The sequence below is a fragment of the Macaca thibetana genome, chromosome 6, assembly GCF_024542745.1.
Source record: "Macaca thibetana thibetana isolate TM-01 chromosome 6, ASM2454274v1, whole genome shotgun sequence".
NCBI lineage: Eukaryota > Metazoa > Chordata > Mammalia > Primates > Cercopithecidae > Macaca > Macaca thibetana.
This window is the reverse complement of record NC_065583.1, coordinates 3,806,193-3,818,771: the sequence shown is the minus strand read 5'-3', so window position 1 is coordinate 3,818,771 and position 12,579 is coordinate 3,806,193. Positions and strand designations below refer to the sequence as shown.

Here is a 12,579-nt window from a genome sequence, read left to right as displayed (position 1 = left end):
GAAGAGGCTTCATCCTCATGGCTGCACTCAGGCAGTTTGTTCTTGAGGCCATCTGTAGAGACACAAACATCAGCAGAAAGGTGATTCCAGAAAGTTACTCACCCAGCTCTTCTGCTCTGTGTGCAACCACGTGGAGGACACAAGGTCCCCTGCTCTGTCCTCTGTGTCCTCAGATTCTCCCTGTGCTCTGTGGATTCAGAGGCTGTCAACAAGGCACGCTTCACAGTTGAGAGCCTTCAGGTGAGAGGGAGGAGCTCAAGACATTCCCTTCCAACTTTACACTTCCACTGGACCATTACGGCTCTCACCCGCAGTCCGATAACCCCGAAATTCCAGCTTTGATGCATGTGCCTTGAGTTAGATGAGTTCAGTGAACAGAATCGATGTCAGGCTCACAGAAGCTGCATGAGAGAAGGTTCTGGGAGGATGGCAATGTTTTCTGCGGTATAGACATATGGCTACTGTGTACTCAAAGTATGGCTCTGGTGAGGAGGTCCTGAATTTTAAATTTTACTATTTTATTTTATTTTTGAGACAGAGTCTTGGTCTGTCACCCAGGCTGGAGTGCATTGGTGTGATCTCAGCTCACTGCAACCTCCGCCTCCCAGGTTCAAACAGTTCTCCTGCCTCAGCCTCCCAAGTAACTAGGACTACAGGTGTGCACCAACACACCCGGCTAATTTTTGTGTTTTTAGTAGAGATGGGGTTTCACCATGTTGGCCAAGCTGGTCTTGAACTCCTGACCACCCACCTCGGCCTCTCAAAGTGCTGGGATTATAGGCGTGAGCCACTGCGCCTGGCCTCTTCCTGAAACTTTTACAAAACATTTTGTTGACCAAGAACAGTACAGAAATTTTGTCTCCAATATTCAAATATGCATGTCAAGGAGGAAAACAAACTCTAAAGGAACTTTTTAAAAAGGCAACTACCTGAAAAGTTGTGATAAAATATGTAAAACATGAAATTTCCCATCGTCATCATTTCAAGTCTTCAGTAATGTTAAGAACCTTCGATTGGTGTGTGCTACCATCACCTCCATCATCTCCGGAGCTCCTTCCTCATCCCCACTGAAACTCTGCCTGTTAAAACAGCCACTCCCCTTTCCTTCCTCCCTCTAGCCCCTGCTTCCTACCATACCTAGTATACTTCAAGTCTGCCCCTGTATGCGTCACAGAGACACATTCTACTTTGTGTCTCTATGAAGTATACTAGGTACCTCATATAAGTGGAAACATACAATATTTGTCCCTTTGTGTCTGCCTTATGTCACTCAGCATGGTCCTCAAGTTTCATTTATGTTGAGGCCTGGGTCCAAACGTCCTTTTTTTGTAAGGTTGAATAATATTCCATTGTATGTACATACCACATGTTATTGATCCCTTCGTCTGTCCATGGATATGAGTTGCTCCCACCTTTTATCTACTGTGAATAACACAGCTATGGACATGGGCGGGCGAGTGTCTATTTCCTTGCTTTCAATTTTGGGGGGATATATACCCAGAAGTGGAATTGCTGGAGCGTCCCTAGGTATAATTTCTCGAGGAACTGCCATACTGTTTCCTAGAGGGGCGGCGCTATTTTACATTCCCACCAGCAGTGCACAACAGTTCCAGTTTCTCCACATCCTCACCCACATTCGTTATTTTCTGATTTTCTTTGATATTAGTCAATGTAGTAGGAGTGAAATTGTATCTCATTGTCTTTTCCATCTCCCTAATGATTAGTGATGCTGAGTATGGAGAAATGTCTGTTCAAGTCCTTTCCTCATTTGCTTTTTTTCTTTTTTTAACGACAGAGTCTCACTCTGTCACCCAGGCTGGAGTGCAGTGGCACGATCTCGGCTCACTGCAACTTCCACCTCCTGGGCTAAGCAATTCTCCTGCCTCAGCCTCCCGAAGAGCTATTACAGGCACATGCCACCACGCCCTGCTAATTTTTGTATTTTTAGTAGAGACAGGGTTTCACCATGTTGGCCAGGCTGGTCTGTGAACTCCTGTCCTCAGGTGATCTGCCGGCCTTAGCCGCCCAAAGTGCTGGGATTACAGGTGTGAGCCACCGCACCTGGCCTTGCTCATTTCTTAATTTGATTGTTAGGTTTTTGTTGTTGACTATTTTTTTTAATTGAAGTACAATATACATACAGAGAAACCACCAATCCCCAGAGGGCAGCTTGGTAAATTATCATAGAGTGAATATGTCTGGACACCAGCCCTCAGATCAAGAAATAGAATATTACCAGAGCCACCCTCCCCCAGAGCACTAAGATAATTGCTATCCTGACTTCTCACCAGATGTTTCTTTTGCTTGTTTTAGAGCGTCACAGAAACAGAATCGTGCAGTACGCATTCATTTGTGTCTGGCTTCTTCTGCTCAGCATTATGTTGCTGAGATTCACCAACTGTGCATGGCAGCTGTTCATCCATTTTCAGTGCTGTAAGAATTTTACTCTATAAATACACTGAGAGGTACTTATCCATTCTCCTGTTGGAAGTTGGGGCTACTGTGAATTGTGCTGATACAAACACTCTAGTGCACATCATTTGGTGAACACATGTACAGTGCACAGTTCTTTTGGGTCTATGCATAGGAGTGGAATGTGGGGATCACAGGTGCGGTCTCCTTTAGTAGGTATTACCCAAGGGTTTTCCAAAGTAGTTGTGCTATTTTACATTCCCAAAAGTAGTATATGAAGTTTCAATTACTCCACATTCTTGCCCAAACGTGGCATCAACAGTGTTTTTAATTTTAGCCATTCTGGTAGGTGTAATATTGGTTTCTCACTGTGGTTTAAATTTGATGGCTTACAAGGTTGAGCATGTTTTATATGCTTTTTGGCCATTTGGATGTTCATTTGTTCTTTCCTCTTGCTTCCTCCCTTCTCCCTCCACCCTCCCTTTCTTCTTTCCCTTTTTTGTCCCTCTTCATTTCTTTCACCCATTGTCCTATCAGTCTGCCAGTTGTTTTCTTAATTTTTTATAAAATTTTATTTTACTTTAGGCCGGGCCCAGTAGCTCACACCTGTAATCCCAGCACTTTGGGAGGCTGAGGTGGGCGGATCACGAGGTCAGGAGATTGAGACCATCTTGGCTAACACAGTGAAACCCCGTCTCTACTAAAAAATACAAAAAATTAGCCAGGTGTGGTGGTGGGCACCTGTAGTCCCAGCTACATGGGAGGCTGAGGCAGGAGAATGGCATAAACCCGGGAGGCGGAGCTTGCAGTGAGCCGAGATCACACCACTGCACTCCAGCCTGGATGACAGAGCAAGACTGACTCAAAAAAAAATTATTTTACTTTAAGTTCTGGGACACATGTACAGAACGTGCAGGTTTGTTGCACAGGTAAACATGTGCCATGGTGGTTTGCTGCACTTATCAACCCGTCACCTAGGTGTTAAGCCCCACATGCATTTTTCTTATTAATGTGTAGGAATTCTCTTTATACTCTACCCATGATTTACTTTTCACATTTCTCCAGTCCTGCTTCTTTTTTTTTTTGAGACGGAGTCTCGCTCTGTCACCCAGGCTGGAGTGCAGTGGCTGGATCTCACCTCACTGCAAGCTCCGCCTCCCGGGTTTATGCCATTCTCCTGCCTCAGCCTCCCAAGTAGCTGGGACTACAGGCGCCCGCCACCACGCCTGACTAGTTTTTTGTATTTTTTTTAGTAGAGACGGGGTTTCACGGTGTTAGCCAGGATGGTCTCGATCTCCTGACCTCGTGATCTGCCCATCTCGGCCTCCCAAAGTGCTGGGGTTACAGGCTTGAGCCACCGCGCCCGGCCCCACCTCTTTTTTTTTTTAAGAGATAGAGTCTCACCCTGTCACCCAGGCTGGAGTGCAGTGGTACAATCATGGCTCACTGCAGCCTCAACCTCCCAGGCTCAAGTGATCCTCCTGCCTCAGCCTCCCAAGTATCTGGAACCACAGGCATGCACCACCACGCCCAGCTAATTTTTCATTTTTGATAGAGACAAGATCTTGCTAAGTTGCTCAGGCTGTTCTCTAACTCCTGACCTCAAGTGATCCTCCCACCTTGGCCTCCCAAAGTGCTGGGATTACAGCATGAGCCACCACACCCGGCCCCATCTCTTTACTCTCTTATTGATGAAAAAATTCTTAATTTTACTATCGCCCAACGTATCAATCATTTTCTTTGGGGATAGTGTTTTGTCTTATTGAGGACATTTTTACATGCCTCCTAAGGAGCCTTAAAAATCTCCATATGCCCACAAAGTCCCACTGTTCTAATGCCTATTTTGTGCTAGAAAATAAATGAGGCACTGTCCCAGAGGCTACGTCTATCTTGTGGGAAAACTGTCTTCATCATCATTTGCCAAGCCAGGATATGATCAGGATGAGGACAATTTCCATGGCTCCCAGCATCTGAAACGCTTCCTGAATTAGAGAGAGTGGGCCTGATGCCACTGTGGGCCAGGCGGGTGCCCCATCCCAGCCCCACCTGTACCCCACAGGGACAGGGCATGAGGAATGGAGAAGGTGTGGTGTCCTTGGGCAGAGCCAGGCCAGACACGTGGTTCTGCAAACAGAATGAGGGTACAGATGAGTCTGCCTGCATTGCCATGGGGCTCCAGGGGCTGCAAGAGGTGGGAGAGAAGCAGGTAGAGGAGGGATCCAGCAGGAAGAAGAGCAGAGCATTCTCCCTGGGAAGGGAGAAAGAAGGATGCACCTGGCCAGGTGCATTGGCTCAGGCCTGTAATCCCAGCACTTTGGGAGGCAGAGGCAGATGGATCATGAAGTCAACAGATGGAGACCATCCTGGGAGGCGGAGGTCCCAGGAGACTGGTTACACCCCCGTCTCTACTAAAAATACAAAAATTAGCCAGGCATGGTGGCGGGCACCTGTAGTCCCAGCTACTCGGGAGGCTGAGGCAGGAGAATCGCTTGAACCTGGGAGGTGGAGGTTGCAGTGAGTCGAGATTGTGCCACTGCACTCCAGCCTGGGTGACAGAGTGAGACCCCATCTCAAAAAAAAAAAAAAAAAAAAAAAAAAAAGGACGCACCTTTCGTTTAACAGCTCAGTGTTCCGGGGACCGGAGCTGAGGTCGCACCTGCTGGTTCCACAGCGCCTGTCTCTGGCATGAGTTGTTTAGATGTCAGAATTGGTGAAAAGTTTGAGATTGTCCCAGCTGGTCCAGGAAAGGTAATGGGGGAGCTACAAAGCTTGTAGATGGGCAGTCAGGGCTGTCCTGTGCACAGGGGCTCCAGGGCACGTGAGCCACACTGTGGTTAGGGCCAGGCCTCCCAGGAGTGACCCAGACCAGCCTTTTCTTTCTCATTCTCTCACTCTCTGAATTCAAAAGCTTACGCATGCCATGAAAGTTCCACTGGATAAAAAGAAAGTATTTGCCTCCTGGGCTCAGAAATGGTATTAAGGAAATTGCAAATCTACTGACTGTGACAGAAAGCAAATCAGTGGCTGCTTGGGATGGGGTGGGGTGGGAGGGCTGTAGGGAGGGATTCCAAAGAAGCTCGAGGAAGCTTTGGGAGTCGTGCTGCTCTTGGTCTTGACTATTGTCATGGTTTTGCGGGTGTGTACGTGTGTTAACACTGATCAAAAAATAATTTTTTTTTTTTTTTGAGATAGAGTTTCACTCTTGTTTCCCAGGCTGGAGTGCAGTAGCGTGATCTCGGCTCACTGCAACCTCCGCCTCCCAGATTCAGGTGATTATCCTGCCTCAGCCTCCAGAGTAGCTGGAATTACAGGCATGCACCACTATGTCTGGCTAATTTTTTGTATTTTTAGTAGAGACGGGGTTTCACCATGTTTGTCAGGCTGGTCTCGAACTCCTGACCTGAAGTGATCCACCCGCCTCGTCCTCCCAAAGTGCCAGGATTACAGGCGTAAGCCACCACGCCTGGCCTTGTTCTCTTGTATGTCAGTTACCCCTCCGTGAGGCTGCTAAACATCCTCCCGGCACAGACACACGCCTGCACGCCCTCACGCAGTTTGCAAGGCAGTTGTTCAAATTACACGTTAATCCCTCAAGTGTGCTCATCTTGCTCTCCGAACCTGCCCTCTTGTAGGGTCCATGGTTCTTCCAAGTGCCCTGGTCACAAAGCAGCTGGATCAACACTCAGAGGTACAGAGCAGGGCACAGTGTGGTCCCTGCATCTGTCTCACCCCCATGATCTTGACACACAGAGACCTTCCCAGGAGCTGTGACTTGAACTTCACAATCTGCAGGGCCCACCCAGGAGCCGTGTCCTCCTCACAGGCAATGGGATCCCCTCCTCTCTCCACCTGTGTGGGAAGATTGGAAACAAAACATAGAGAACGTGGGAGGAAAAACACTGAGGGGGTGGACCACACCTGAGGGTCCCCAGGACAGAGGGAAAACACTGAGGGGGTGGACGGGCCACACCTGAGGGTCCCCAGGACAGAGGGAAACACCGAGGGGGTGGATGGGCCACACCTGAGGGTCCCCAGGACAGAGGAAAACACTGAGGGGGTGGACGGGCCACACCTGAGGGTCCCCAGGACAGAGGGAAACACTGAGGGGGTGGATGGGCCACACCTGAGGGTCCCCAGGACAGAGGGAAACACTGAGGGGGTGGATGGGCCACACCTGAGAGTTCCCGGGACCGAGGGAAACACAAGGGGGTGGATGGGCCACACCTGAGCTTACCAAGGTTGGAGGGACACACTGAGGGGGTGGATGAACCACACCTGAGAGTTCCCGGGACACACATTAAAAACTACTGGGATAGACCAAACCTGAGAGTCCCCAGCATGAGGTAAACACTAAAGGAATTAATAGACACACCTGAGGGTCTCGAGGATGGAGGTAAAACACTGAGGGGATGGATGGGCCACATCTGAAGGCCCCCAGGACAAAGGTAAACACTAAGGGGATGGGCCACACCTCAGGGTCCCCGGGACAGAGGTAAACACTAAGAGGATGGATGAACCACAACGGAGAGTCCCCAGAACAGAGATAAAACGCTTTGGGGATCGACCACATCTGAGGGTCCCAAGGCAGAAGTAAACGCTAAGGAAATGGATGGACCACACCTGAGAGTTCCCAGGATCGATGTAAACACTAATGGGATGGATTGACCACACCTGAGGGTTCCCAGGATCGATGTAAACACTGATGAAATGGATGGACCACACCTGAGGGTCTCCAGGACCGAGGTAAACACTAATGGGATGGATGGACCACACCTGAGGGTCTCGAGGATCACGGAAAAACACTAATGGGATGATGGATGGCACCTGAGGGTCTCTAGGAAAGACGTAAAACACTAACAAGATGGATGGATCACACCTGAGCATCCCCAGTACAAGGAAAGCACTAATAGGATGGACCACACCTGAGGACCTCCAAAACAGAGGGAAACACTGAGGGGGTGGATGGGCCACACCTGAGGCTCCTCAGGACAGAGCGAGGGATGGCTGTTGTTGGGATGATAATTCCACATCTTTGGAGAACAAGAATTCCAGCTAGTTCTCTTCTCTCCAAACAGCGTGGTTATGAACTAGCTCTCACTCCAGGAGGCTTTAAGGCTCCATATAATATCTGTAGTAATAAAGAAAAACAGGCCAGCTGCCATGGCTCACAGCGGTAGTCCCAGCACTTTGGGAGGCCAAGGTGGGAGGACCACTGAGGCCAGGAGTCTGAGACCAGCCTGGGCAACATAGCGAAAGCCCATCTCTAAAAATAATTTCAAAAATGTAAAAAAAACAAATAGTGGTAACTGTCACAACTAACATATTGTTACAAACAAAAATTTACATGAAGGTGAAAAAAAACAACTTTTTTTTTTTTTTTTTTTTTTTTTAACCAGAATGATGCCTCAGTCTAGGGAGCGGTGTTTCCTCTCCGGAAGCAGCTGAAGCCCTGAGCTGCTGTCCACAGGCGGACGGACTCTCCCGGAGCCCCCAGTGGGCCTCGGCTCCTCCACGTCAGCTCCTCTCTTGTCTCTCTGCTGGTCCACGGGGGCCGCTGCAGCTGGCCAGGTCTCCTGGGAGTCAGAGGGGGCCGTGGGTTCCACCCCAGGGCCCACCTCATCAGCACTGTGCTCTCACCATCTGAGCACCAGCCCAGAGGAAAAGGAGAAAGAAAGGGTGATGCTGATCCCCCAAGCAAAACGGAAACGCCTCCACCTCCCACCCTCAAAAGCACCCAACAATGGGCCCTGGGCACCGGGGGCCTCACAGGGAGTGTTTGCATCACAGTAAAATCTACAACGTTCCCACGGCGTGTGAGTGGACGCTTCCTCAACGCAGGCATGTCCGGCTGCCCCAAGGAATCTCCGGTAACGTCGAGATCTTTGAATAGGAGCAAGGGATCAAGGCCGATGGCATCTCTGAGGGCCTCAGTTTCCATCCATGAGGGCAAGCTCCCCTTTGGGAATCTGGGTTATGGTTCCCGAGATGGGGACAAGAGGCCTCCACTGACGGCGGTATTTACAAAAATCCATCACGTAAACACGCCTGTGAAAGTCCAAGCAGCACAGTAGCTCACTGGAAAGGTGAAAGTTTCTCATCATCACACCCACAGAGATAATGGGGGCGGGGTGGGGGCAATCCCATCGCACGTGTGTGCTCTGTGCACTCACAGCCGCCCCTCCTCTGCTCTCTGGCTCCCGATGTGCGTAGTGAGAGGCAGACACCAGGCTAGAATCAGGAGGCCAGCGCCTTGTCCCAGTGAGTTTGGGTCTTGAGACAGTGAGTAGCAAGGGTGCAGAGAGGAAGGGATTTATCAACAAAGTTATCTGACTTTGATTCTTGAGCTCAATAGGGAGAGTTTGAATAACAAGGGACACCGATACTAACACATGTGTTAAACAGAGAAACTGCTTCTCATATTTGATAGGCAATAAATGTCGCATTTATTTATACTTCTAAGCAAAGCCTCATTCTCACTTGCTCATTTTCGGAGAGTGAGAAAGCCCAAGATCTCATGGCCCTTCCCCTTCCTCGGGTTATGGACACCAGGGCCCTGGGGACTGCAGAGCTGGGGAGGTCTCCTGGGAGTCACAGGGGGCCATGGAGGAGAGCGGAGGAGAGAATGCTGTTCTTGGGTGTGATCAGGTGGCTGTCAGATCCCCGCTCCTACATTCAGTAGGGAGTGACCTTCAGAAAATTATGTAACCTAAGTCTCAGTTTTCTCATCTGAAAAATGGAGCTGATGGTAATAATCCTCATCCAGGAGAACAGTATTTGTTGATCATCCTCATGGCATTCTTTTTAAGAGCTTCACAGCACTCCATTATATGGGCATTAAATCATTAATTTATTGTGTGCAATCTCAGCTCACTGCAACCTCCACCTCCCGGGTTCAAGTGACTCTCCTGCCTCAGCCCCCTGAGTAGCTGGGATCACAGACGTGCGCCACCACGCCCGGCTAATTTGTGTATTTTTAGTAGAGATGGGGTTTCACCATGTTGGCCAGGCTGGTCTTGAACTCCTGACTTTAGGTGATCCGCCCACCTCAGTCTCCCAAAGTGCTGGGATCACAGGCCTGAGCCACCACTCTGGGCTCATAGACCTAAATGTAAAACACATTTGTTGAACGCCACGAAACCAGCAGCTTTGCTGTCACCACCAGAGGGCCTCACATGATTTGGAGAATTTTCAAACAGGGATATTGATGCAAACAAACAGGAAGGACCAGTAGCTCTGCTCATCTCCCCAGAGACCAGATCCTGCCCGAACCACCCAGCTTCCCTGACTGATGACAGTGCCTGAGCGCATGTGAAGAGAAGACATGGCGAGGGGAGATGCCTGTGGAAAGCAGATGGCCTGAGCTCTGTGTGCACGCCCCAGTCCACGGGGAGATCCATCAGCAGCAATGGAAGCCTCACCGACTCAAGGTGTTAGTGCACAAATTCACACAACTGTAGGTGGAATACCATGCATGCAGATAAAGGAGCGGTTCCTGGGAAGCCATGCATAAGAACAGAAACAAACAAAAAATGAGCAGAGGCGGCTGTGGCTACACACTGCTGACCGAATTTACAAATTTAGTACAGGCAGGTTACAAACAAATGAACAAAACAGTAACAACAATTCTCAGGAGAAAAGAAGCAGAATCCAGCATAGAACAGTCTATAACCTAAAGTACCCAGTGTTCAATGATAAGTTACAAGACAAGGCTGGGCGGTGGCTCACGCCTTAATCCCAGCACTTTGGGAGGCTGAGGTGGGCAGATCAGGAGGTCAGGAGATTGAGACCATCCTGGCTAACACGGTGAAACCCTATCTCTACTGAAAATACAAAAAAAAAAAAAAAATTAGAGGGGGTGGCGCCTGTGGTCCCATCCTGGCTAACAGGAGAATCGCTTGAACCTGAAGGTTGCACCCCACTACTCTCTACTGAAAAAAAAAAGAAAAGTTACACAAAAAAAAAAAAAAAACCAGTTAGCCGGGGTCACACTTAGCAGACAAAGACTTCAAAACAGTTACTGTGGAACTAAAAAAGGGCTGGGCATGGTGGTCCTGTGTAATCTCAGCACTCCCAAGCTCCCTCAGGAGGCTGAGGAGAAGTCTCTACTAAAAATACAAAATTAGCCGGGAGAATACGCTTGAACCTGGGAGGCAGAGGTTGCAGTGAGCTGAGATTGAACCACTGCACTCCTGCCTGGGCAACAAGAGCGAAACTGTGTCTCAAAAAAAAAAAGAAAAAAAAAATGACTTATGAAACATCAAGCAGATGTAGAATGAAAGTCTCAGAAAGAAAGAGGAAAGAAATAATTATTTATAGAAATAATGGCTGAAAACTTACCAAATTTGATATAAAACATTATCTATAGAATCAATGTTTACTTTTAGTAAGATAAAAAACCAAGATATCCACTTGTACACACCTTGTGTCAAGCTATGAAAAGACAAAGAGTAAACATTGAAAACAGTAAGACAAAAACTTCTCTTGATGTACAAGAGCACCACGATAAAATTAGCCACTGATTTCTGATCAGAAACAATGGTGAGACCAGGCACGGTGGCTCACGCTTGTAATCCCAGCACTTTTAAAAAGAAGCCAAGGCGGGTGGATTACCTGAGGTCAGGAGTTCGAGACCAGCCTGGCCAACACGGTGAAACCCCGTTTCTACTAAAAATACAAAAAATTAGCCGGGCATGGTGGCGGGCACCTGTAGTCCCAGCTACTCAGGAGGCTGAGGCAGGAGAATGGTGTGAACCTGGGAGGTGGAGCTTGCAGTGAGCTGAGATCGCACCACTGCACTCCAGCCTGGGCGACAGAGTGAGACTCCAGCTCAAAACAAAACAAAACAAAACAAACAAAACAAAAAGATATGCCTTCGCCTGGTCGATTTCCAAAATTCTGGTATCTCTTTTGTAAAACAGTCAATATCAGATTGTTTGCAGGTGGGGTAGCCCAAGGGGTCCTGCACAGGAAATGTCCAGTGCTAGACAAATGTAAAATGGCCAGTACTGCATCGTTGCCGAAGGTGTAAAATGGTAACCCCTTGGCGAAGGGCCTCTGCTTTAGTCTAAATTCAAATGATCTGGTTTCAAACCGGGACTTTGGAAATGCCATGCATTCTTCCCCAGTCTCAAATATGCTGGTTGTGGTAAACCACACAGAGATAAAAACCACTGTTGAGATGGAGTCTATCATTGCTTTGTCAGTGCATCCTTCCAGAGGAGATTTCAATATTACTACACAGCGTGGCCAGCTATACGTCAGTCCACAGAGTGCTTCCGTGTTGTTTTATCATGTCATGAAGTCCCTTCTTAGTCACATGGCCAACGCATTAGCCAGCCATGGTCTCCTTTAACACTCTAAAATTGGATTATATTAATACATCCATATTTGCACAGATTCTCCTGGCCCCCTGAGGCCTGTATTTTGACTTCTCAGACAACCACCCAGTGAGACCCTGTTACTTCATTAATGATGAATGTTACTAACTTGTGCCCAGACTATATCTTCATTTTTTCCTATATTAAACAGCAATTCAAGTATATTCCTAATGATGCAGACATGATGGGCACCACTTTAGTTCTTCTAGGTAAAGACAGTCTCTCAGAGGTTATACATTTTTTCCAAGTGAAATCTGCCATAATAAGGAACCGATCCTAGGGACCTGGCATGTTTTTGCAGATTATTGCCTATGTGTGGCAACTATTTTTAAGTGATGCCATTTCAAGGAAAATAAAAATTACCACTGACTGATTCTTCAAATCTAAGACACATATACATTGTAATAAGCCTAATTATTTTATATACCATGAAGAAAGAAAAACTCTGACAATTGAACTATATCAACATAACTTAGAATTCTTCCTAAGTACTTATTGAAAGAGACCTTTTAGACTTATTTAGATCTGGATTTTACCTTTATGCTTTTTTTTTTTTTTCTTTTTGAGATGGAGTCTCACTGTCTCTCCCAGGCTGCAATGCAGGGGTGCGATCTCAGCTCACTGCACCCTCCACCTCCCAGGTTCAAGCGATTCTCCTGTCTTGGCCTCCCAAGCAGCTGGGACTACAGGTGCCACCACCACGCCCGGCTCATTTTGTATTTTTAGTAGAGACGGGGTTTCGCCTTGTTGGTCTGTCTGGTCTCAAACTCCTGACCTCAGGTGATCTACC

At 48.0% G+C, this 12,579-nt stretch overlaps 1 protein-coding gene across 1 annotated transcript; it reads right to left on the bottom strand.

Moving 5' to 3' along the window:
* Positions 1-4,704: 4,704 nt before the first annotated feature.
* On the bottom strand, positions 4,705-8,254 carry LOC126957074 (uncharacterized). Its single transcript, XM_050794487.1, is given in 6 exon segments — positions 4,705-4,815; positions 6,031-6,617; positions 6,620-6,687; positions 7,033-7,214; positions 7,890-7,985; positions 8,180-8,254. Coding segments are annotated over 6 exon segments (1,119 nt in total).
* Between the last annotated feature and the right edge of the window lie 4,325 nt (positions 8,255-12,579).